The sequence below is a fragment of the Pygocentrus nattereri genome, chromosome 9 (genome assembly GCF_015220715.1).
Source record: "Pygocentrus nattereri isolate fPygNat1 chromosome 9, fPygNat1.pri, whole genome shotgun sequence".
Taxonomy (NCBI): domain Eukaryota; kingdom Metazoa; phylum Chordata; class Actinopteri; order Characiformes; family Serrasalmidae; genus Pygocentrus; species Pygocentrus nattereri.
The window spans coordinates 14,344,692-14,368,865 of NC_051219.1; the positions used below are offsets into that span (position 1 = coordinate 14,344,692).

At 40.0% G+C, this 24,174-nt stretch overlaps 1 protein-coding gene across 14 annotated transcripts in view; it reads left to right on the forward strand.

Moving 5' to 3' along the window:
* Positions 1 to 24,174, forward strand: part of hipk1a (homeodomain interacting protein kinase 1a) — a 30,162-nt gene that overhangs the window by 1,376 nt on the left and 4,612 nt on the right. The window contains exons 2-16 of one of the 14 annotated variants that reach the window (XM_037541405.1): positions 4,358 to 5,097; positions 6,349 to 6,722; positions 7,127 to 7,250; positions 7,764 to 7,883; positions 8,000 to 8,089; positions 9,503 to 9,684; positions 11,549 to 11,699; positions 12,783 to 12,990; positions 14,468 to 14,586; positions 16,647 to 16,784; positions 20,977 to 21,134; positions 22,143 to 22,298; positions 22,456 to 22,596; positions 23,465 to 23,661; positions 23,748 to 23,878. In XM_037541405.1, coding sequence (XP_037397302.1) covers positions 4,360 to 5,097; positions 6,349 to 6,722; positions 7,127 to 7,250; positions 7,764 to 7,883; positions 8,000 to 8,089; positions 9,503 to 9,684; positions 11,549 to 11,699; positions 12,783 to 12,990; positions 14,468 to 14,586; positions 16,647 to 16,784; positions 20,977 to 21,134; positions 22,143 to 22,298; positions 22,456 to 22,596; positions 23,465 to 23,661; positions 23,748 to 23,878 — 3,027 coding nt within the window. In that variant the 5' untranslated portion in view covers positions 4,358 to 4,359. Of the gene's footprint in view, positions 1 to 4,357; positions 5,098 to 6,348; positions 6,723 to 7,126; positions 7,251 to 7,763; positions 7,884 to 7,999; positions 8,090 to 9,502; positions 9,685 to 11,548; positions 11,700 to 12,782; positions 12,991 to 14,464; positions 14,587 to 16,646; positions 16,785 to 20,976; positions 21,135 to 22,142; positions 22,299 to 22,455; positions 22,597 to 23,464; positions 23,662 to 23,747; positions 23,879 to 24,174 lie in introns of all 14 variants that reach the window. The other 13 variants (XM_037541400.1, XM_037541403.1, XM_037541402.1 and 10 more) reach the window with 13 other exon arrangements.

The following is a 24,174-nucleotide window of genomic DNA, read 5'->3' on the forward strand; positions in this document are numbered from 1 at the left end:
TGATATGTCTCATATTTGAAAACAGCTCATTTCTAAGGCTTCTCATATATGTCCATATATATGACAAATTCTAAGTTGAATATAGGAGTTCACATATGCCAATATGTCGTATATTTGCCCCCATTCTTATGCCAGACCTTGACCCAGTTAATGCCCCAGTTGGTCAAATATGCTTCTTCTCTGGACTTAAAACAACAACAGATGTGTTTCTGGTGTTTTTCTCAAAGAGATATTATTTTGGTTTTGTGTGTTATATTTTATTGGAACTAATTTGTGAAGGATCTGAACTAGAAGAAAATCTGGACTCTGGACGTCATATATTTCTAGTGACTAATAAAATCAAGGAAGTTTAATTTTTTTGTTGTATTTATTGTTTATTGATAACATACAGACGCCCTTAAAATTCAGCACTTAAACACAAACAGATATTGGGTTGTTATGGTGTTATGATGGTATCTTTTTCATGTCCATAGACCAACAATCAAACGATGAAATTGAAAAGAAATATTAAAATAATATTAAAATGTTCTGGTGCTACAAGGACTTGACGAAAGCAATAGCATTTGACCAGGCCTGAACTGCCTTCGCCTTCTGAAATTTAGCTGTAAAAAAAAAATAGCAAAGCCAAGATGAAGATAAATGAATGTCTGACACAAACCAGCCCTTCGATATAGACTTATTGGACGCTGTTAAGGCTGCCAGTAAAACTCCTTTTTTGCTGCGAATTAAGAGTTAAGTTTGAATCTTCACCTAGTCGAAGCAAAGAAAGTTCCATCCATCCATCCATTTTCCAAGCCGCTTCCCCCTCAGGGTCGCGGGTAGATACTACCCAACAAACCTTTTTTTTTTTGACGCAAGTTAAAAAGATCTCAGTCCAGACTGCTCTTTTTGTGATGTACACCCTGAAACCTGACCTCATTTTATTTTGCCGCTGTAATTTTTAAGAAATGCTTTGGAAAGACTTGGCCAGATTTGTAGTTGATCAGAAAGACTCAGATTTTTCTTTGAACCTGGAAAATGTCTTGTTTGCGTGTAATAACGATTTTTAAAGACAGTAAATTAAAACCGTATTATATTATTCACATAATTATAACATCAGCAGAATTTTACAGTCATAATTATGATTTTAATCATGTCAAGCTGTTATTCATAATGTGTACTTGACATTACGCTGTACATTCCAAGTATTATTGATTCAACAAGTTGAAAATCTGCAAAAACTGTGGATCTTTGTAAATCACTTGGTGTCTTCATGGAATCCATGCGTATATTTTTTGTTTTGTTTATTATATTTATGAAGTTCTTGTCATTGTTTCGACACCTCTTGCTAAAGTAAGTAAGTAATAAAAGAAAGAGTTCAGCGTTCACAGTGATTTTAACCAGAATATCGATTGGGCTGAGACAGGAGTAAGTTGCTTCATCATTTTCTTGTATTTGTTGTCTTTCCTGTGCTGATGTTATACATTTCTGTTCTTTCTGGTAATCAGGACTCTGACAGACTAACCAAGTCTGAGTCAGATATTTCTCAGTGAATGCCTCTTTTTTTGCAGTTTACTTAAGACAAAGTTGTAAGCAGTTTCCATTTGGGCCACTTGGGCCACCAAGCTGGTGATTCTTGTGGCCAGAATAATAGAAACATTATTGTATACATTGTATAAATAAGCATGCCTCATTGCATAATAAATGCTGCTTTGTAAAGCAATTTTTATTAAACACTTTAAGCCATGTGATCTCGGTTATTTTATTGAGTGCTGTTTAGCAACTGCACCCTCTCAGTGTAATTCCAGCTCATGCAACATATTATTTTGCTTGAGACTCTATTTCGTAGAGTGATACAAGCAAAGTTCAGCTAATGAAACACCTTCTGTGGCACCAGGCTATCAGCTCAGCAGGGAGGACCATCGTGGTCACCACTCCATCGCACATAGCTATCATGGTGCTTAAACAGCTAGAAACAAATATGGATCTTAAAACTAAAAACAGTTATTAAGATTACTAAACTATAAGCAAAAGCCTAAAAGGGCTGCATACAAGCAGTGAAGCACAAACAGATAGTTACATTAGGCAATGCAAAGAAGAGGAAACAGAAAAAACAAGAAACATCTGGATGATAATGATGATAAGGTACTACAAACAAATCACAGGTGAGCGGGATAATAGAGGTAGAATGAGGGAGGGGACAGAAGCCAAAACAACAGAAACAGCACATGGCAGGAGCTGGGGTGACAAAGAACAGACCAGGACAAAAACAGAAAGGGAAGAGACAGACAGAGAAGCACCTAGGTGTAGTTTTACATTCTGCTTTACCATTTACGTAAACATAGTCACTAAATTAGCTTTTTATCATTTGAGAAAAATTGGTGAAGTTTTCTTTTCCTTTTCTTTTCACCCAGCATGAAGCAGAAAAAAACATACCCACTTGTTGCAAACAGAGTTGGTTACTGTAATGCTCATAAGTTGTTATGGAAAAAGGATAGGAAGATCACCCCTGTTTGGGTCTCCCACAAGACCAGAATTTCATGTGGGAAACTAATATAACTTTTTTTTATTTTAGCCAATTGATAGATGCAGCTGTGAGAAATAAACCACTTAAACCATAACCTTATTATTCAGTAACTTGAATAATTATTTGGTGACTGGTATACATTTAAAATGTAAGTTATATAATTATGAGAGTGAGGTGCTGAAGTGTGGGTTCACAGACACTTTCAGTTTCACCCTTGGCACTACTTTGAAGCACCATAGCAACACCCTAGCAACCACTTCTGTGCAGCACCATACCAACAGCCAGCCTACACCTTAACCACCTTGGATAACATAGCAATTGCCTAGCCACACAATAGCAACCATCTGCAACACTATAGCAATCACTTAATAACATCCTGTCAAACACTATGGATACTGCTAAGTGCCCCCTATGAACCACTATAACTAGCAGCCATAGCAACAAGCTAGCAAAACCTCAAAATAACAAAGCAGCAGTTTAGCAATACTGAGGAATTGCTTAAGTTGCACAATCACTCTGCACTTTCAACTACAACTTCTATTAAGCGTTAAGTGCTCTTTAATTGAAGCAGGTCACTTAAGATGTACATCTAATAGGAGGCTATCATATTCAAACTATTCAAAGTCCCTAACACTAGAATGACTAAAGCTACGAAATTGTTCGTAAGGGAAAGCAGCCCCCATGTAGCCCCCTCCCGTAGCGTCAGTGTGTTCGCCCGTACAGGCTGAGCGTCTGTTCACTTCAAAGGGACCACATGCAGCGTGTTTTTTCATCGCTTCGAAACTCGCCGCTCATTGGATAAATGCCTTGATTTTGTCCCGCCCCCGGACGCTGAGCGTCTCTGGGGGTGAATGGAGCTGTGGGTGGGCGGGTCTGGACGCGGAGCTTCTGCAAGATGATTGGAGGATCAGTTGAAAGGCTGAATCCCGTTTTGATTGACAGCTATTTTGACCTATTTACGTCGGAAGACAAACTGCGACCCGTTTCTTGGGGTTTGCTTGGTGAAATTACTCGTGCATTTCCATTGTTCATTGTGTAAATAAAACACACGCATAATATTTCCTTGTTGGAGTTTAATTTCATTTCATTAGTTTGTTCAGTCAGTCGTTCATACTGTTGGCTGTTGGCTAGGTCGGAGTGAACTAACCCGCTAGGAAGGTGCACATGATGGCAGACAATGCTAATATTGCAATGCTAATGCAATACTAATATAATATATATATATATATAAGAAGACTAATATATATATATATATATATATATATATATATATATATATATATATATATATATATATATATATATATATATATATAAATGATAAAACAAATACATGCAGTGCAAAACATTTTTATTTTTAATTAACTGTAGAAAATCAAACATACTCATGATAAAGATATGGAGATATTACACTAACAACAATCAGTGTATTATATATTTATATATTTACAGACATAGGGAGAGAGAGACAGATGTTACTAGTAGGCTTTCTGGACGCACCACAGAGCAGCTTCTCTGTGAATTAACATAATAAAAGTTGACTTAGGGTCCTGCTAATTGCTGGCAAGAAGGAGGGGTGATGTCCTGAGGATCCTGAAATCTCAGTCATGCTAGTGGAAATGCTAAGAAGAAAGAAGAAGAATTGCACAGAAAACAACACCACATTACACAATGTGAGTGCGCTTTTTCAGACTAGGTTTGTTACAGGATTGGGTATTAATTCATTCCTTTTTTATCGCTCTGATATTTGACCTGGAATTTTCTGCTGACGTTGACCCGATACGATAGCCATCAATACTAAAATGCCATCTCTAGTAACGTTCCCTTTTCTTCTCCTCTCCTCTCCTGCAGGAATGGCCTCCCAACTCCAGGCATTCTCCTCCCCTTCGATCTCCTCCAGTGGCATCTCCCGTTCCAAGAAGCTCAAGCTGGAGAGCAATGCATGGGACGTAAGCAGCCAATCAAGTGAGAGTGGCTACTACCCACAGAGCCCTGGCCAAACCAATGGATCCTCACCCTCAGCTTCAGGGTTCAACTCGGGCTACGGCTCCTCTAGCCTGGTCTTTCCGCCCTCGGGGGGCTCCCGGGATCAGACAGTGGTCCGTGCTGCAGACAGCACTGGAAGCGCCCCGGGACCTTCGTCTTCCTCCTCTTCCTCATCCTCTTCCAGCCGGCGGGCGAAAGATGGGGCCTCAGCCTCACGATCCAGCGACGGCTATCAGAAGCACAGCAGCAGCCTGAAGAGGAAGAGCGAGGAGGTTGACAGCAGCGACAGCGTCCAGATCCTGGAAGAGCTCTCGGCTCCAGTTCTGTCTAACAGAGTGGCCGGAGGCGCCGGCACCACCACAGCACAGTCCATTGCCCACTCCACCTCCACAACCAAGAGCAGCAACTCGCACAGCGAGGGAGACTACCAGCTGGTGCAGCATGAAATCCTCTGCTCTGTCTCCAACAGCTATGAGGTGCTGGAGTTTCTCGGGCGTGGCACCTTTGGCCAAGTGGCCAAATGCTGGAAGCGTGGCACTAACGAAATAGTGGCCATCAAGATCCTCAAAAATCACCCCTCCTATGCGCGACAAGGGCAAATCGAGGTGTGTTCAAGTTCAAGAGTTCGAGAGACTTCATTTCATTTCAGACTCATTTCAGCTATATACAAGTACACCGTGAAACGAAAGATTCCTCCAAGACCATGGTGCACCACAGGGACACAAGTGCAAAACAATGCAGTACACACAGTGCAGACAACACAGTGCAATAAAAAAAACAGGAGACTTACAATAAATTCAAAACAGGGCACAGACAGTACAGACAGTTCTCAGACGGTACTGAGAATATGTAGATTGTGCAAAGCAGGATGTAACATACGTGACTTGAACCCAAGGTTTATTATTCATTTTCTGTCTTGAGGCTTATTATTCAGTCATTACTATGAAAGTAATATGGAAATTTTGTAGTTATGCGAGTGTGGGCCCACATACGAACTTCTGTGGTTAATATAATAATGTTAATATATCACCATCAACAGATATATACATGAAAAAACAGATTGGCATTGGCCCAGACTTTCATACCATTGTATTTCTAAAAAAAAGTTGTGAATATAAATCAACATTTTTGGTTATTTTAGCTTTTACTCACCTTTAAAATACATAGCGCGTTTAGAATTATCTTAAAAGTAATTGCAGAATTTCACTGCAAAAACTGATTGAAAAAATTATAGAGAAGCTTACCAAATCAGATTTCTTTCCAGTGGTGCTGATAGGAGCCAGGAATCACAATGTGTAACAATAATATAGCCATTTTATTCACTATTCAAAACCACCTTTGAACCCACATGAGTTTTTCGATGTTTGTGATGGTAAAATAGTGGTTAAAATAAAGTTTCATGTGGAGACTATTTTTGTCTTAAAACACTTTACATGTATGTCTCTGCCATGAATGGATTTAAATAATATATTTTATGCCAGAACCTTGGCATTAAATATATATTTAAATCCTCAAGTCTATCATAAAACTGTGTATATAGCGCTATATATACACACACATACATATATATATACATTTACACACGCGCGCGTGCACACACACGTATACGTGTATAGGTATATATATGTGTGTGTGTGTTAAATGGAGATTCCACTGATTTATTAAATGTGTGTGTGTGTGTGTGTGTGTGTGTGTATGTATATATTGCACACATTTAATAAATCAGTGGAATCTCCATTTAACACTAATAATTAAGAATTTCTGAATCTTGATATTGTCACCAGCTTTTAAAAATACACTTTTTTGTCCATTTACCTATAGTTTAATATTTAATGTGATGTCCCTCTTTTCCATAGGTGAGCATCTTGAGCCGCCTGAGCACGGAGAATGCTGACGAGTTTAACTTTGTGCGCTCTTATGAGTGCTTCCAGCACAAGAACCACACGTGCCTGGTGTTTGAGATGCTGGAGCAGAACCTGTACGACTTCCTGAAGCACAGCAAGTTCAGTCCACTGATGCTGAAGTGCATCCGCCCCGTGCTGCAGCAGGTGGCCACGGCACTCATGAAGCTGAAGAGCCTGGGCCTGATCCACGCTGACCTCAAGCCCGAGAACATCATGCTGGTGGACCCCATCAGGCAGCCCTATAGAGTCAAAGTCATCGATTTCGGCTCAGCCAGCCACGTTTCCAAAGCTGTGTGTTCTACTTACCTGCAGTCCAGATACTACAGGTGAGTGACAGGTTGTGAATGTATAAAGCTTTTGTGGAAGATCTTCACATTATTTTTAGGCTACGTTCACATTACAGGCCTAATTTTTGGCTCATATCTGATTGTTCTGCTTTGTTGGTTGTTACACATATTTGTGTATATACAGTCATATTTCAGGGTTTGAAAACCCTGGTTGAATGACGTTTTGTTGATTAGATAAGTGAAAATAAGTAAACACATCCTCAGACCTAAATGTGCCTGAAATATGATTTGTTTAGTTTGACATATTGGAAGACAATAGAACATAAAATATAAGATGTGCCGTAGCTTTATCACAAGCCTCGTTTTATGTTTTTTCCCCCAGTATATTAAATTCAGAAAGCTGCATATATAAGCCTCCTTATGTTCTCTCTGTTTTCCTCTAGAGCTCCTGAGATCATCCTGGGTCTGCCGTTCTGTGAGGCTATTGATATGTGGTCTCTGGGCTGTGTTATTGCTGAACTGTTCCTGGGTTGGCCACTGTATCCTGGAGCCTCAGAATATGATCAGGTCAGCAAGCAGCTGTGAACCCAGAGCAACATATTTTTAAATACAGTTTTGTACGTCTTGTTTTTCACTGATCTTTGGCCTGTGCTTGTAAACTATCTTGGATATCTTATGGTCCTAAATCAGTTACCCACTTTCTTTATTACCGTTTGGAGGTAATGTTGTGTACAGCAAATTGTAATTAACTACATGACTAGTTTGGGTATATCTAGTACCATAAAAGGAATAACTCTTTTCTTGATGAACAGTTACCACCTGGACTATAGAAATGTATAATAAAAGTCTGTTTAAGGAGTTAAAATATCTTGGAATTTTGTTTTCGAACATTTCAGTGGGGTACAATGTGGTCTGAAATGTACCAATGTAAATATTTAGAAAGTAGATCCTGTCAGTATTATGTGTACGATGAGTGAGAGATGAGATTCTTTATGTATTTTCCCAGAATTTCAGTTTTTTAAAACCATTCTCATCCCTAAAGTTTGAAAATCATCCACTCTCTATGTTGTGCTGCTGCAGATCCGATACATCTCCCAGACGCAGGGTCTTCCAGCAGAGTATCTCCTGAGTGCAGGCACCAAAACCAGTCGCTTCTTCCACAGAGGCCCAGACGCCAGCTACCCACTATGGAGACTCAAGGTCTTTCAGCTGTGACACTTGTGTTTTGTTGCTTTTGCTTTATAACGTAACTTTAATGGAAGCTGAGATGAATGCTTTCTTCTTTTAAACCTCTGTCTGATGCTTTTTGTATTTAGACGCCTGCAGAGCATGAAGCAGAGCTTGGCATAAAGTCCAAAGAGGCTCGGAAATACATCTTCAACTGTCTTGATGACATGATGCAGGTTGTTTGTGCATTTTTACGCCTAAACACATTATTTTTATGGTTGGATTGCACAGTTATTGTCACGACTGCCAGTAACAGGTGAGACACTCGCTGATGGATCTTACAAGTTTTAATATAATAGGGCAATACAAGAGAATAGTAAGGGACAGGCAGGGTCAGAAACAACAATAACAGCAGCAACATAGACATACCAGAGGGTGGTCGGACTGAAGATAGGTCGGTACACCGGAGAGCAAAAACAAGGTAAAGGGGCTAGGCTAAAGGGTAGAGAAAATACAAACAAAACGGCAACGGTAAGGCAATCAATGGGCAAGGCAAAAAGGAGAAAACGAAGTACAGGCAAAGGTCGGAATAAACAAAGAATAAGAGCAAGGAAAAGCGCGTCGTAACAGAGCTAGAGGCTAGATAATACTCAGCACTAAACACAGGAAACAACAGGGCTTAAATACACGGGTTCACAGGTGTTGAAAATCTCATTGATTAGAAGCAAGGCGAGCTGGAGCGCCGGAGCGTCACGTGCTCAGCAGAGTCACTGTAGTCCATAGGCAGAGCATGCTGGGAATTGGAGTCCATGGAGGTAACAGAGTCCAAGGCAGGCAGACTGACAGTGTCAGGGCTGACAGTTATATACTGTATATGTATCATCACATTGTTGATTTACCAATGCGGTTTAAATATGTTGCAAAGGAATACTGTGTACTGACTTTTTTGATACTATATCATTGATAATTTTTTGTATTTCTTTTAAATTACAAACCAAATGTGGGTGTGGCTTAAATCAGAAATTTAGTGTACGGTGCTGCAAGAGGGTACATTTACTGACAGTAAGGGATTGGTGGCTAAACAAGAAGCACTGATGGTATTGACATCCATGCAGAATGTTGTTACGTGGCAGCAGGACACGGACACATGCAGATCCTAAACAGTAGATTATAATATATAGATAGGGCACAGGCAAATGCGTGGTCGAAAAGGAGTCCAAGAGTCGATACACAGATTCAATAACACCGGCGACAGTCACAAGGGGCAAAGACAAAGAAACAACAAGAACAAACGGTTAATCCAAGCAGGGGTCAAACAGGGAAACGAGGCCGTCCAGAATATCGCTCGGTATGCTCTCATAGACGCAATACTTCGCACTATGCCTATGTTAAGCCATGGCTTAAATACTAGACCAAACCCTATTGGAGTCTGGATGGGAGTTCTCTTTATGCGTGACAAATGTAGTTTAGATGAACTAAGACCAACTATGTAGGTATTGCATTTTGATGTTGAATAGCAGGATTTTTTCAGTGCTTGATTGTAGTGAAGTAATATTTGGTTTTTGTACCTTGAAATATGAAATAAAATAATGTGCTTTAAATTGGATTGAAAGCTGATTTGTAATATTGCACATTATGTATCTCTTCGACAGGTGAATATGACTAATCTGGAAGGTACAGACATTTTGGCAGAGAAGGCTGACAGACGGGAGTTCATCGACTTGCTGAAGAAGATGCTCACACTAGATGCAGACAAAAGGATCACGCCAATGAAGACCCTTAACCACCCGTTCGTGACGATGACCCACCTTCTGCACTTTCCTCATAGTGCACAGTAAGCTGGTGCTACCACTGCAGTACTTGAAACAATTGAAACCTGATATTAATCATTGTTATTTATCATCAGTTGAAATGTATAATTTGAATAGCGCTGGTGCCTTGAGAAAATGTTTTGTCTCCGTTTCTTCTGATGTTGGGGTCACCCACTGAGATATATTACAGCTCAAGGGGCTAAAAATAAACATACTGAAGCTTCACGAAAATCAGAGACAGCAAGCAAGCAAAGTTTATTTATATAGCACTTTTTACAAAGCAGCTTTACAGAAAAATCAGTATTACAGAAAGAAAGAAAAGAAAAATCCGGGTCCAAGCCCCCATGAGCAAGCCAGTGGCAACAGTGGCAAGAAAATAACTCCCTAAAAGAGGAAGAAACCTTGAGAGGAACCAAGATTCAGAAGGGGAACCCAGGCCAACAGCATCAGATGCACAGTATGTGCAGCTCTTCAACTCGGCAAAGAAAAGAAGAAAACAGAGTCAGTTCTGTAAAGAGAGGCCATAGATTGCAGACCATAGATTGCAGTATAACAGAGCAGCAGAAACTCTGGCAGGTGTAGATCTGACAGGGAAGACTAATCACCAAAGGCTTGACTATACAAGTAAGTTTTTAGTCTAGATTTAAAGACTGAGGATGTGCCTGAGTCCTGAACAGTAACAGGAAGATTATTCCAGAGCTGGGGGGGCTTTGTATGAGAAAGCTCTCCCCCCGATGTAGCTTTATTAATTCTAGGTACGAGTAGTAAGCCAGCTTGTTGAGGCTTTTGCTGGGACAACCAGACAGCAGGGCATTACAGTGATCTAGCCTTGAAGTAATGAATGCATGAACTAGTTTTTCTGCGTCCTGTAGAGGTAATGTATTTCTTAATTTAGCAATATTGCGGAGATGCAGGAAGGCTGTTCTAGTGATATTAGTTATACGTGCGTCGAAGGACAGATCAGGGTCTATCATGACACCAAGATTTTTAACAGATGAGCTTGACGCAACTCAAATTTTTAAGTTTAAGTGTTAAGTCAGACAGTTTGTTTCTAGCTGCTTTTGGACCAAGAAGCAGGACCTCTGTTTTATCCAAGTTAAGTAAGAGAAGGCTACTCAACATCCAGTCTTTTGTCTTTTACACAGTCCTCAGTCTTGCCAAGTTTGATTTTATCATCCGGTTCGCGTGATATGTATAACTGAGTGTCATCGGCATAGCAGTGGAAATTTATACTGTGTTTACTGATAATGGTACCCAATGGTAACATATAAATTGTGAATAATATAGGCCCTAAAACAGAGCCTTGTGGAGCACCATACTTTACTTTTGCAAGGACAGGTGATTCACCCTTTACATTAATGAACTGATGGCAATCAGTGAGGTAGGACCTGAACCAGGAAAGAGCTATTCCTCTTATCCCTGCAAGGTTTTCCAGTCTATCTAGTAAGATAGCATATTCTATTGTGTCAAATACTGCACTAAGATCAAGAAGAACTAGCAAAGACACGTTTCCTTTGTCAGAGAATAATAAAAGATCATTTACAATTTTTACTAGTGCTGTTTCTGTACTGTGATGTGGCCTAAAACCAGACTGAAATTTTTCAAATAGATGATTCCTATGCAAATAAGAGGTTAATTGTTTTGCTACTGCTTTTTCCAAGATCTAAAGATACAAAGGGGAGATTCAAGATAGGTCTATAATTTGATAAATCGCAGGGATCGAGGTTAGCTTTCTTAATCAGCGGTCTAATTACTGCAAGTTAAAAAAATACAGCTTCTTTCCTTTAAAGGAATAATAGCTTGTACTTACTAAAAGTTAAAATATTTTAATTTAAAAATTCACTGACCCTCAGTGTTGTAATCTGCTGTTTCTCTGTCTTGGTACAGTGTGAAGTCCTGCTTCCAGAACATGGAGATTTGCAAGCGCAGGTGCACCGCCTTCGACAATAACAAGAGCCTTTTTAGCAGTAACAATGGACCGAGTGCAGCCGCTAACCTCACTGTGACCTTCAGCAGTCAGCTCAGTCAACACAGTCAGGTAGGGAATAACACAAGCCCTTCAGGCCAGATGCCATGAGAAATGTGTAGTCCGTATATTATCAACTGTGCAAGAGTTCACAAGATCATGGTCTTGTGAGGCCCCTGGGCAAAAAAATAATTAGAGGTCTATCGCACTTTAAACATAACCTGAATATAATGTGACCTGTATGTTAAGATTAAAAATATTTCATGACTTTTGTTAATATTTTGTTATATATATATATATATATATATATATATATATATATATATATATATATATATATATATATATATATATATATAAACAGACTTGGCCGTATTCATTTCCATTTAATTTTAAACAAGATTGCTCTTATTTCTTATGATTCCAAGCCAGACATTCAATTTGAACGGCATCAGAAAACAGAAAACTGCCCTAAAAACAGATATTTTTCATTTTATTCATTTAATTCATGTAGTCGTTTGTACACATTTGTTCAAAGACTTTTTATTCATCTAATGTTTATATCTGCAGTGGATTGCCTCAAGCATTTGAACTATATTGAGCCTTGTGGGCTGAGACCCCTGAAGGCTTCTGGTAGTCAGAGGTACTGTACCTCTGTCCTCCGATAATCCATCCTTGGCTGTAGCAGTGTAAACTAACCAGGCAATTGATTTCTGTGGTGTAGTAGCCGAACCATTTTAACAACATTCTACTTTAGCTGTACTTGTTAGACGGTAACAGCCAGCTTCATTCGGATGTTCAACATGGAGCAGAATTTAAAGGAATGTTTAAGCTAATAACAATTAAATGTACACAAATTTCCTCTTACACCATAACTTAATATATAAGCAAAGCATTTTTGGTATCTGAAGTTTGCATCTTTAGTTTAGCACTGGAGCTACTTTATCTAACTAGCATTGGAAGCTTTTATCCACCAACAAGAATCAATTAAACTGCAGGCCAGTATCAGATACTTGTGCTCTATGTAGTTTCTGACTATAAAAATAGACAAAGGTGTGTTGCATAGTTAAAAACAGTGGTGAGAGCCTCCCTAAATCCTGAAATGCCTCTGTGCTTTTTTTAGTGCGTCACCCGCCCTCTCCCCTTTGTTTCCAGCAGATGGCGCCATCTGGTGGTCAGTCTCTGTCTCTGAGCAGTAATGTTCCTCTACTCAACTACCAACCGGGTCTGTACCAGCAGGCCACCATCAACATCCCAGGCCTTACACAGCAGAGTGTCCCGCTGCAGGCCCGTCCCACACAGCTCTGCCCCCAAACAGAACCATTCCAGCAGACCCTCATTGTCTGCCCCCCGACTATACAAGGTCAGGCCAACAGATCTTTCTTAGCTCATACTGAAACACCCCCTAGCTCTGTTAGAGTGTGGGATTTCTGCATGGTTGAGTAGCGGTGCACAATATGGCAGAAGTACAGTATCACAATGCTTGAAAATATTTTCATGATACATATTACAATATTTTGGTTTATATATGTGGAACTGATACATTAGAAGAAACCCAGCAGTGCCATGTTTTAAAAATACTGTCAAAAACTGAATATGGTTATTATGCAATGACTTTATTTAACATTTCACATCCTACGCTGTACTAAGGTCAGTAAAACTGGACTAATTTTTTGATCAGCGACTGATGATATCCACGATATGCCTGGCTTGCATATGGTGACATTATTTATTGAGATAATCATATCGACACATTACCTAACGCTAGTTGTGAGTTAAGAATTGCCTTCATAAGAGCCTCTAAATAAGATTTTTATTCCTGCAGTTGCATTTGTACAAGGATATGGGCTTTGCTGTCTGTTTGCTGTGCTAGCTTTATGTTTCATTGGTCACTTCGGGTACCCAGCCCGGAACACACAGACTTTATTATGTATAGTAAAGAATAAAAATGAAAAGAATACAATCACTGATAAAGCTCCACGGTTTAGCTTGCTGACTGAAATTGTGTGTTTATTGTTTAACCAAACGAATATCACATCTAAATTACAGTACTGTGCAGAAATTAGAGACTAACATTTATTTAATTTCCAGTCAAAATTTCTATTATGCACATGTTATTAATTTTTCAGGAGGTATTTTTGAGAAGAATGGAAAGATATTGATATTTTTCTTGATATTGATATTGAAATAAGATATTGAAAAAATGGCCAGATCAACCACCAGAACTGTTCCCGTCGAATAAAGAATCCTTACAGTTTTCATCTTTGAGAGAGATGAGATCAAGCTCCACTCTTGCTTAAGATCTGAAGAAATTCTGTTTCTGTCCATCCATAAGAAGCAAGAAGTGCAACCAATATCTGATCGGATGGAGGGCAAAATGTAGACAAATTAAATACTGAGAAATTTGATATTGTATTTAGTTGTTGATGGTTGTGTGTCATTTTCTGTTAAACACAAACAAAAGTGCTTTGATGCTCTGCAATGTTAAGATGATACGTTTGGTCATCTGGACAGACTGCAGTACACTCCAAGAAGAATAAGGAGCCGATTTGAGTTGTTTTGTTGGCCCATGAAAACAGACAAAACTTTGAGTGATAGTTGCGTTCTGACAGAGCAAAATGAGAGAAAACAGCAGTAAGCACAACAGTCAGTAATTCATTATATAACTAATCATTAGTTGCAGTCATTTTTATAATGACTAAAATTACTAATCAATCATAATTTATTAATAAGTGTTTTTCTCTGTATCTATTGTTTAGTCTACATTTTTCTGAATTTTGATTGGTAGTCATTCTGCTGTTGTTATAGTAACTGAGTGCAGTATCTCTTTATTCCAGCAGGGCTTCAGCCGTCCAATAAACACTCGGCTTATCCAGTGAGGATGGACAATTCTGTCCCTATGGTCCCTCAAAACCAGTCCACCCAGTCCCTGCACATCCAGCCGGGCATGCTGACACAGGTAGGACCTCTGGGTGCGCATACATGTTTGTGAGAGCGAGGGAGTGAATGCTTTACCTGGAACTGGTTCTGCCTTCCGAACGGCTTCTGTGGCATTTTTCCATGCGTTTGACTCCTTCTTTCAGAATGTGATGGTTTGTAGAATCTAATGCTGTTTTGTTATTTTCCCAACAATGTTTTTGACTGAAAATCAAGGCCAGTTCAATGTCATCAGTATCGGTATAGTAGTGGTCTAGCAGGAATGTGTGCCAGATTGCACTTTGTGGTATGCTCTTTGGTATTATTAATACGATTTTTAAGTGTTTTTTATCATTTACTATAATTTTAACAGTCATTCAGGACAGTCTGAATGTAACAAAGATGTCTGTACTAAAGCACATCACCCCTTTTTAAACTCTTAAACCCTAAGAACCTGTTTGTGGGCCAACAATTCCATTTCATACTCTTAAAACCACATATTAGTTTCGTAGTAGTTTCTATGTAATACATTATTTATGTCATAACAAAATTTTCTATTTCTGAAATGGAAATTTTGTAGCACTTTAAAGGGGTGTTCTGGCCTAAAACTGTAGTTTTCATTCATCGTGTTCTCTTACTGCAGTACCCAAAATGCATTACTCAAATACATCGTACACCTATTGTGAATTCCTGTAGTATTAGTAACCAATTCTAACTGCTAGCATAGCCACTGATCTACATGGCAATAAATACAACCAAACCAGCACAAGTGTAACACTTACCCTGGTCGCTGTATGAAATCAAAAAGAAAACAGTATCTTTATAGACAAAAATAGAGTCTAACTGATGCAAGGTATCTAAATTGCCAGGTAGCTATCTTGCTTTTTTTTTTTAGCAAAGTATACGTCCTCCTAGGCTGATAAGTCATGTCCTTTATTGTCCTTTATTCTTTGTTTTGCAGATTCGACGACATTATTACAATTATACAGCTGCAATAAGATATTCAGTTTCCTAGCAAAAATGTTAGCTGTTTGCCTTTTTATCAAGATACATCCTCACCTTCAAGATGTGTCATCAGGAAGGGGTTTTTCTTATCTTTACACCAGAAAATCTTACACTTGAGCCCATGTGGCAAACACAAGGCCCGCGGATCAAATCAGGCACAATCCTGTTCAACCCGCAAAATTATTTAGATTTTCTATTAAAATTAACCCATCTCACACTGAACTGTCACCACAGTCCCCAGCATGCACTGCAACATAGTGCACTCTGACCCTCTTCCCCCAACAAAAATCTATGGGCCAGTGATTACACAAAAAGAAAAAAAAACTGCAAATAGGCCGTTTTAAAAAGCCTACCTCCTGGGGACTTTAAATAAGGTTTAAATGGGATCTGTAGCTGTTGAAGCCTATTGTTTTGTATAAAGCCATTTGTTTTTTATTTAACATTATTTTTAGTAGTTTAAGCATTCAGTGCCGACTTTGCTGTTGCAGTTTGGGCATATTTTAAATAAACAATGGCCAGTTCAGGTCATGGCAAAATGTTAATTAAAAATTCAATAAAAATACAGCTGGCCCACAAATTTGTTGAAATTTTTAAAATATGGCCCTTCTAATGGTTGAGTTTGAGACCTCTGCTCTAGAGACCACTGAAGTGGCACTTTGATATAGTTATATTTACATTTTCATTTTGGCCAGAGTTTCCCTTTAAAGTACAAGAGTTTATTTCAAGTAAAATAGGTCAAATAGTTATAAAGTGAAATGTTAAGTAAAATCTCTTTGGTTTTTTTTTAAATGGTGTGGAAAATGAAAACTGAAAAATAGTTACGATATTTTGTTATGACAGTGACAATATTGTAGCTGAATAAATGAATAATTGGTTATAAGACTAATAAATAAGTCATAAGCTTAGGGCTTAAGAGGTTAAATAAGTCCTCACTTTGTGTATTACTCACGGTTTGTGCTATAACCTCTCTCTCGGTGGTGTTTGTGAAAATACGCAGTAATTCACTCGCTCCTTTCCTCCCACGTACAGTGTGTTTTAACCCTCCAAACTCCTCCCCCTCCACACACCCCACCGCCCCCTCAACCCCTTCCCCCGCAGGGCTCCTGCACGCCACTGATGGTCGCTGCCCTGCACCCCCCCATGGCAGGAGTGGCCCCGCTGTACCCGGTGCCCCTGGCACTGGGCTGCTCATCCGGGAGAGGCGGGCATCTGGAGCAGAGCAGCGCAGCCATGCTGGTAAAGCCACGCCACGGCTACCACAGAAACCCCTATCGTCTCCTCCCCCTGCTCAGACCTATCCTCTCCTCTCCTCCCCAGCTCGCTCCTCCAGGGTTCTGCAGACTCAAAGCATGATGGGACGCATGTGGCTTTACCAGTCTGCGCTTCTGCTTGCAGCTTCCAGCGTCCACCCCCTCCTCCCTCACCCTTTACTTGGTCCAAAACTCCCAGCTCTGGCACTCTGACCCAGCAGTGCTGCTCAGAGATGGGCTTCCTAGAATCAGCCCTGTGGGCCCACCAGGGTCCACAGTTTTGCTCTGTTTCAGCTCCCCAACCTAAATGAAGCATTTTCAGAAACCTCTATTTTCAGTGAATGAATACACCATTTCTGTGAGGATGGGAGGCCAAAGAGAAAAAAAATCACTTTTCGAAAGTATCCAGATTCATGCGAACAGGGCTTGGGACTGAAATATGTAAATGAGCTCTGTTTTGATTGGCTGTCCTCTGTTGTATCTCAAAAAGCCGTGCAGGCTAGAAGACTTCATATAGCTTCACTGTGAACAGGTGGGGCTGAGCTGCTATAGATCAAATAAACACATGTATGTAAACATGTTGGTTGTTGTGACCTCACAGAAACAATTCATTCAAAATTGTTTTTGCAAAATTAGATTTTCTGTGATCTGCACCATTAAAAGTACCATAGTATGGAAAAACAAATTTACATTGTTGGTTTCAAAGCATACCATTCACCCCTCATTCCATATATGGAAACTATTGCTGACTGGTTTGAATTCATTGTAGTTGTGATGCCACAACTATGAACATACCGCTCATTCAGCCTACAGCAGTTGATGCCACCTATTCATGTTGAAGTGATAAAGAATATTGTTTCTCAATAAGGTCTTTAGCAGAGTTATTGGAGTGGACGACTAAAATGATTAATGATAAATGTTCCTGCCTGGAAGCAAATGGATCGCTGCAGCCTTATAAATGATTCAGACATTCAAAAGGATCAGCTTTACTTTACAACCTTTCTTGAGCTTCCTCTGAACTTCAACTCATTTTTGCCAAAACAGTTTTTTCTGAATGAAACATGATACCAGATGTCCAATCAGAACAGAGCCGAATGCTGTTTTTTGTTAATGTGCCTTCAGGACTTATACATTTGAGTGTGCTCTGTTCTCATTGGCTGCCCTGTATTGTGCTTCCTTTAAAAAGCAGTCCAGACTAAAACACACTTTCTTTGTGAATGGGCAGAGCTAAACGGCTATAGGCTGAATAGGCAGCTGTAAATGTGTTGGTTTTCGTGTCATCACAGAAACATTGAATTAAAAACGGGCTATTTTTGCAGCTTAGTTCTCATATATGGACTGGAAAGTGAATGATACTTTTTGAAATTGAGGAATTTTGAAAATTGAGGAAAGTTTGGTTTCCCATCACGTGCTCTTTCAAAACACTTAATGCCTGGTACAGGTGTACTGGAAGCTAGTTTAGAGCAAAAATGGGGATCGTCTGGCCCTGAGAACTGGATTGATGAACGTGTCAAGGCCTAGAAGCTGTTGTTGTGATTGGGTTTACTCCACACCAGCAGATTTGCTCCTTCACTAGAATTCTTTCACATCTGTTTTCACATCTCCAGGGAACCAGAGTTTGTTTAATTTCAGCTTTGTTCTCGCTCTTGTGAAAGCAGATTTTTGAACACACACTGAAGGAACATTTTACAGTTTGATTAAAGTAAATGATGACAAATCTGTATAATTAAAGTATTAAAATGTTGCCAAAGTGATTCTGATTGTTTTGGTGTGAAGTTCCCTATTCTAGGGAAACTACCCAATCAGAATGGTTCACCTTGGTTCACCTCGCAAAAAGTTCTTACATGAACTGGTTATGAATGTGTGTACTTATAGTGGAAGGCTAAATATAGGGGGATGTGAAGCTTTAAAGATTTACTGCTATTTTACCATCATCAACATTACATGTAAAACTCAGAAGACACGTGTAGATTCACTGGTAGTTTTGGATAGTAAATAAAATCGTTATATTTGAGTTGTAGACATTGCAACCCCTGGTTCTTATCACTGTCTGTAAGCATCTCTATAATGTTCTATTTCACATTAGATCACTCAGAATATCTTTGTTTATGTCTCAATAGCAGAATTATGGCAAAATAAAATAAAAACCAGTGAAATTTCCCTTTAAAATGAGATGAAGGTCAGGGAAATGTTATCATTCAGAAGTATTGGACAGTAAAATTGAAGTTATCACAAATCATATCTGACCTAAAATTTCAAAACCTTTGTGACATAAGAACAGTTTGTAGTATTTGAAGATTGTGTCCAACTATTGCTTAGATGTTTTTACATCATACAAGCTACATCTATAGGTGGCTATGACTACAGGTGGCATGTGGATAGAGCTAAAGATCTTTCTTTTCTTACTCTCTTTTCATTTCTTTTTCATTTGCAGGTTGAAATTGTGCTTTTGAGTATTTTTTGTAAACAGGTGTTTATGTCTGTTCATTAATGCTACTCTGTGGCCAGACTGCTCTGTCTGCAGCATGCCTTCAGTGGGATGCTATGGATTCTCTTGGACAATGCAGTTTCTTGTTCTTCTTCTTCTTCTTGTTCTGCTTCTTCTTCTTCCTCCTCCCTTCAGAGGCCTGGTGTTTTGTCTAAAAAAAAAACACTCTTCCTCCTTTTTTCATATCTTACTTTTCTGTTCTCTCTCCCAGCAGCAACCAGCAAGTGTCTCCCTCTCTAGCCTCCAGATGGACTCCTTGTAACATCAGCAGTTTTATGTGGGGTTATTTATGTTATTGCATGCCAACCCACATGATGGATTTCTGTGGAAAAAAAAGTGCCTTGATTTTTATTCATCCAGCAATGCAGCTTCAAAACTGAACTCCAGATCATTGTTTTAAAAGTTTAAAGTTTGAACCTAAAAACACATCAGGCTATAAATTACAACTTAAATATAATACAGTAAAAATACAAAATACAATTGAGAAAATATCTAACAAAAAATATTAAAGTGTTTTTACAGCTCAGTAGTTCAAGACACTATGTGTTTGAACTTTGTAATTGGCTTTGCAGCCCAGTGGATAAGTCACTTGCTCTACATGTGGAAGTCTGGGATTCATGCCCAGCTCAGGAGGGCATGCTACTGCTCTGTGCTCCTAGATGCTGCATTTAACAGTACATTTCCCTCAGTTTTAATTACATCCATTCGGTCATCACATTTTTAAAACTTATATCATAATGTTGATAAAAATGAGATTATACTGCAGATCTATTATGTAGGTTATATGAAATGTATTTATTATTAGGTTGCAGTTGCTTATTGTAAGTAGTTGAATTCAGTACTTGGGTGTTGGTGGGGTAAAGTTTAAAAAACTAGTTGGGACACGGTTTTGAAATTGTGCCTGATTGCCTGAATTAAACAGATGTTTTTTAAAAGTTTCATGGAAATCCATGACTAGAAATCCACTAGGTGAGTTAGCATGGAATAATGCCACTTTATTCATTCATTCATTTTCTAAGCCGCTTCTCCCTCAGGGTCGCAGGGGGGTGCTGGAGCCTATCCCAGCAATCATTGGGCGGAAGGCAGGATACACCCTGGCCAGGTCGGCAGTCAATCGCAGGGCATAATGCCACTTTAAATTATTGTTTAAAAGCAGTTATACTTAAAGGTTAGCAAGACCACTGTCAGTATTTAACTTAACTCACACTTCTCTTTTTGTGGCTAATACATCAGATGAATTCATTGGTCAAGCCATCAACAGCTTTACACAGTTTTTCTGGCTTATTTCAGCTATCATGTTGCCAGAGAAAATTGTCCACTGTATGCTGAGAACAAATTTCACCACTGGACTCAATTGACTTCCATTCAGTGTAGTTGTTTCCAGCATCTTCTCTTGTCATGTTGAAGCTGTGGGTGTGTGCATGGTTTCTAGAAGCTTGTTGGATACGCTTTATCTCTGTGACAGCAAGAGATCAGCCTGACTGTCCTGAATGTCTGTCTCCATGTTGCACGTGCTTGTGATGCATCGGTCAAGCGACATGAATCGGATGTTTTGCTTAGATTAACTGGACGCATTTTGAAAGCAAACTTACTTTTTGAAGATTGTTTGGAAGGTTTGGTCAGTAACTGCACTTTTTTTGTCTGTTTTGGTCTCTGTGATGTCTGTGTGTGTCTGTGTGGGTGTGTTTAGCAGGGCTGGCCTGCGGGCACACAGCAGATCCTCATCCCATCTACATGGCAGCAGATGCCAGGCATGGCTATCCACGGCACCGGCCAGCCTGTTCTCACTGACTCTCCTATGGGCTCTCTGCTGGCCGACAGCTCAGGCCAGTCAAGCACTAACTGGAGGTCGGCACCACCCACACACATACACACACCTACACTGTATGGCCAAAAGTATGTGGACAACTGACCATCATATATGTATGAGCATCCCATTTCAAAACCGTAGACATTACTATAGAGTCTCCCCACACCCTTTGCAGCTCTAACTGCCACCACTGTCCTGGGAAGGGTTATTCAGTCAAAAGAGCATTTGTGGGTTCAAACTCTAATGCTGGATGAGAAGGTCTGGCTCACAATCGATGTTCCAGTTCACCCCCTAGGTGCTCAATGGGGTTGAGGTCAGGGCTCTGTGCAGGCAGTGGAGTTCCTCCACACCAAACTCGTCGACCATATATTTATGCTCTTTACATTGTGCACAGGGACACAGTCATGTTGGAACAGGAAAGAGCCTTCACCAAGTTGTTGCCACAAAGTTAGAAGCATGTAACTGTCTAAAATGTCTTTGTATGCTGTAGCATTAACATTACCCTTCACTGCAACTAAGGGGCTGAGCCTAAACCCTGAAAAACAGCCCCAGGGCTGTTATCCCTCCTCCACCAAACTTTATAGTTGGCACTATGTATTCTGGTAGGTAGTGTTCTCCTGGCATCTGACAAACCCAGATTTGTCCATCACACTGCCAGATAGTGAAACATGATTCATCGCTCCAGAAAACTACTACTATTTCTACTGCTCCATATTCCAGTGGCAGCTAGTGATCTTAGGTTTATGTGCAGCTGCTTGTTCATGGAAACCCATTTCGTAAGGCTCTGTCACCTCACTCTGAGTTTGTGTGGTCTACTGCTTTAATGCTGAGTCGTTTTGCTTCTAGAAACTTCCATTTCACAGTTTAAATATAATTTTTTGCAGCGTTCACTTTGATCAGCTTTGGTTGATCAAAGTGATTTATTTAAAGAATATTGTTTGCTATACTGTTCCTGTTCCATTCTGTGAGATTATCAAGTGTAGCTCAGTGATGTGGCAGTGGTGACACTGTTTGCGATTACATTTGGTGTTGCTGTACTTCATCAGGGGAAGACATGGCAGCCAGTGTGAGGTCACACAACAAGATTCTGCACAAGGTTGCCACGTTACTGCACATCCTCTCAACATGGGCGCAGCCAGCAGCCGAGCACAGCAAAGCGGGGTCAAGAGGCCAAAAGGCCGTCATGCAGAGAACAGAACCAGGTATGTACTGCCTCGGTGTCTCAGTTTTGTTCTTTCAGTTGTAACCTATTGTAACAATACTGCTGAATAGCAGGAGAACAGCGCCGTCAAGTCGTTTTTTGTATGCCGTGCATATGGTGTGATTATCTACTGACCTCTGCGTGCTGTCCTGTTGCAGGCCCATCTCCTCCGGGGTGCAGAACAGCGGTGATCCGTCTCAACCCATCGTCATTTCAGACACACCCAGCCCGGCTGTGAGCATCATCACAATCCCGAGCGACACAGAGGATGAAGACGACACCAAGGTCCCACCCACCAGGTGACATAAACATAAAGTCACATATCAGCTATACACACCTATGTTTTTGTCTGAAACAGTGCATAAAGAGTTCATTCAAATAATGATGAGTTTAATTAATTAATTAATATGAGGATAGAAGCCCCAATGTTTGCTATTTAAGTGAACTTTTAACAAACGGCAGTCCTGCATTTTCTCTTTAAACCATAACTTAAGTAGCATTTTTTCCCCACACAGTGGCTAGCTAACGTGTTTTACTTTCACTTTCCTGAACTGAATTTAGCTTGTGAGATGGTGAGATGGTGAGATTTAAGATTGGTACAGATTTGCTTGGGGTTTAGAAAGTAACACAGATGTAAATGAATGAGAACGGTGACATTGCTTTGCCTAGAAGTACTAAGTAAGGTAATCCCATTATATTTTGTGAGAAGTAGTCCTTTGTAATGGAATATTTTTTTAAGTAACTACCCCACCACTGGTCAGTGAAGGGTCAGCTTCCTATTTTGGAGTATAACAGTAGTTTTGTGTTCTTGGAGCAGATCACATGTCTAGCTAAAAATTTAGACTGTATGTTTATGAGCTGGTTAACTGTGGGGTATGTTTGTATTTTGCTGCCCCAAGCATTCAAAATAGGCTTGATTGTAAAAATGCATATATTGCTAAAGGCTTTATAATAGTATTACTGGACCTACAAGTTTGTGATGTGGGGTCTGAGGTGGGGTTTGAGGTTGTTTACTGACAACTGTGTCCCCCTCACTTTTAAAATGGCTTCTTTGCCCCAGCGTTATTTACTAACAGCCTAGGCTTGCCAAACTGTCACTCCGAGCCTATCTAATAATTTCTCTTGTGATTCTCATTGATATCTCCCTGTTCTACTTGGCTCTCTCAGTTGCAGTGTGAACCAGCGGGCGAATGTAATCAGCTGTGTGACGGTCCACGACTCGCAGGACTCAGACTCGTCCACCTGTAGCCCCCTCAGTCCCAAGCGCCTGCCCAACTTTGTCGAAAGCAGCAGTCACCTGTCCAAGTCACTCGCTGTGGTCTTGCCCTCGGTGAAGGCTCAGCCATGGGAGGGGGCACCACCAGGTCAGTGCCCACCCTTTCAGTTCAGTTCAGTCAAAAGTACTGCTCACTGGTTTCTCATGTTTTTTTGTGTTCGGTCTTTGTTTCAGAGCAAAGCTCTGCTGCCTGTGGGAAATCTAAGAAGAGTTCAGCTCTGCAGTCCAGTAAATCAGCAGTGTCCAACAGTGAGAGGCATCAGAGAGCACTATCCTCAAAGTCTCAACCTCTCAACCTGAGCCAGGTAGACCAGCACAGTTCTGCTGCTGCTGAGCCATTAGTCTTCCACTTTAGATACACAGGTGTCTAGATTCAGTTTTTTTGAGCATTACATTTCAAGGATGTGAACTATAAAGTGTTGCACAGGAGTATTGACTCTTATTTCTTTTATGTTACATTTTTAACTGAGTTGCAAGTCCTACCTTGTGCCTACACTCACTGTAAACAGTTCTTGAGGTTCAGGCTTTTGCAGACAGTTTGATGCCAATTTAGTTAGGCTGGATGAAAAACCTAGTACAAGTTTATAAAAGGCCGTTTTGC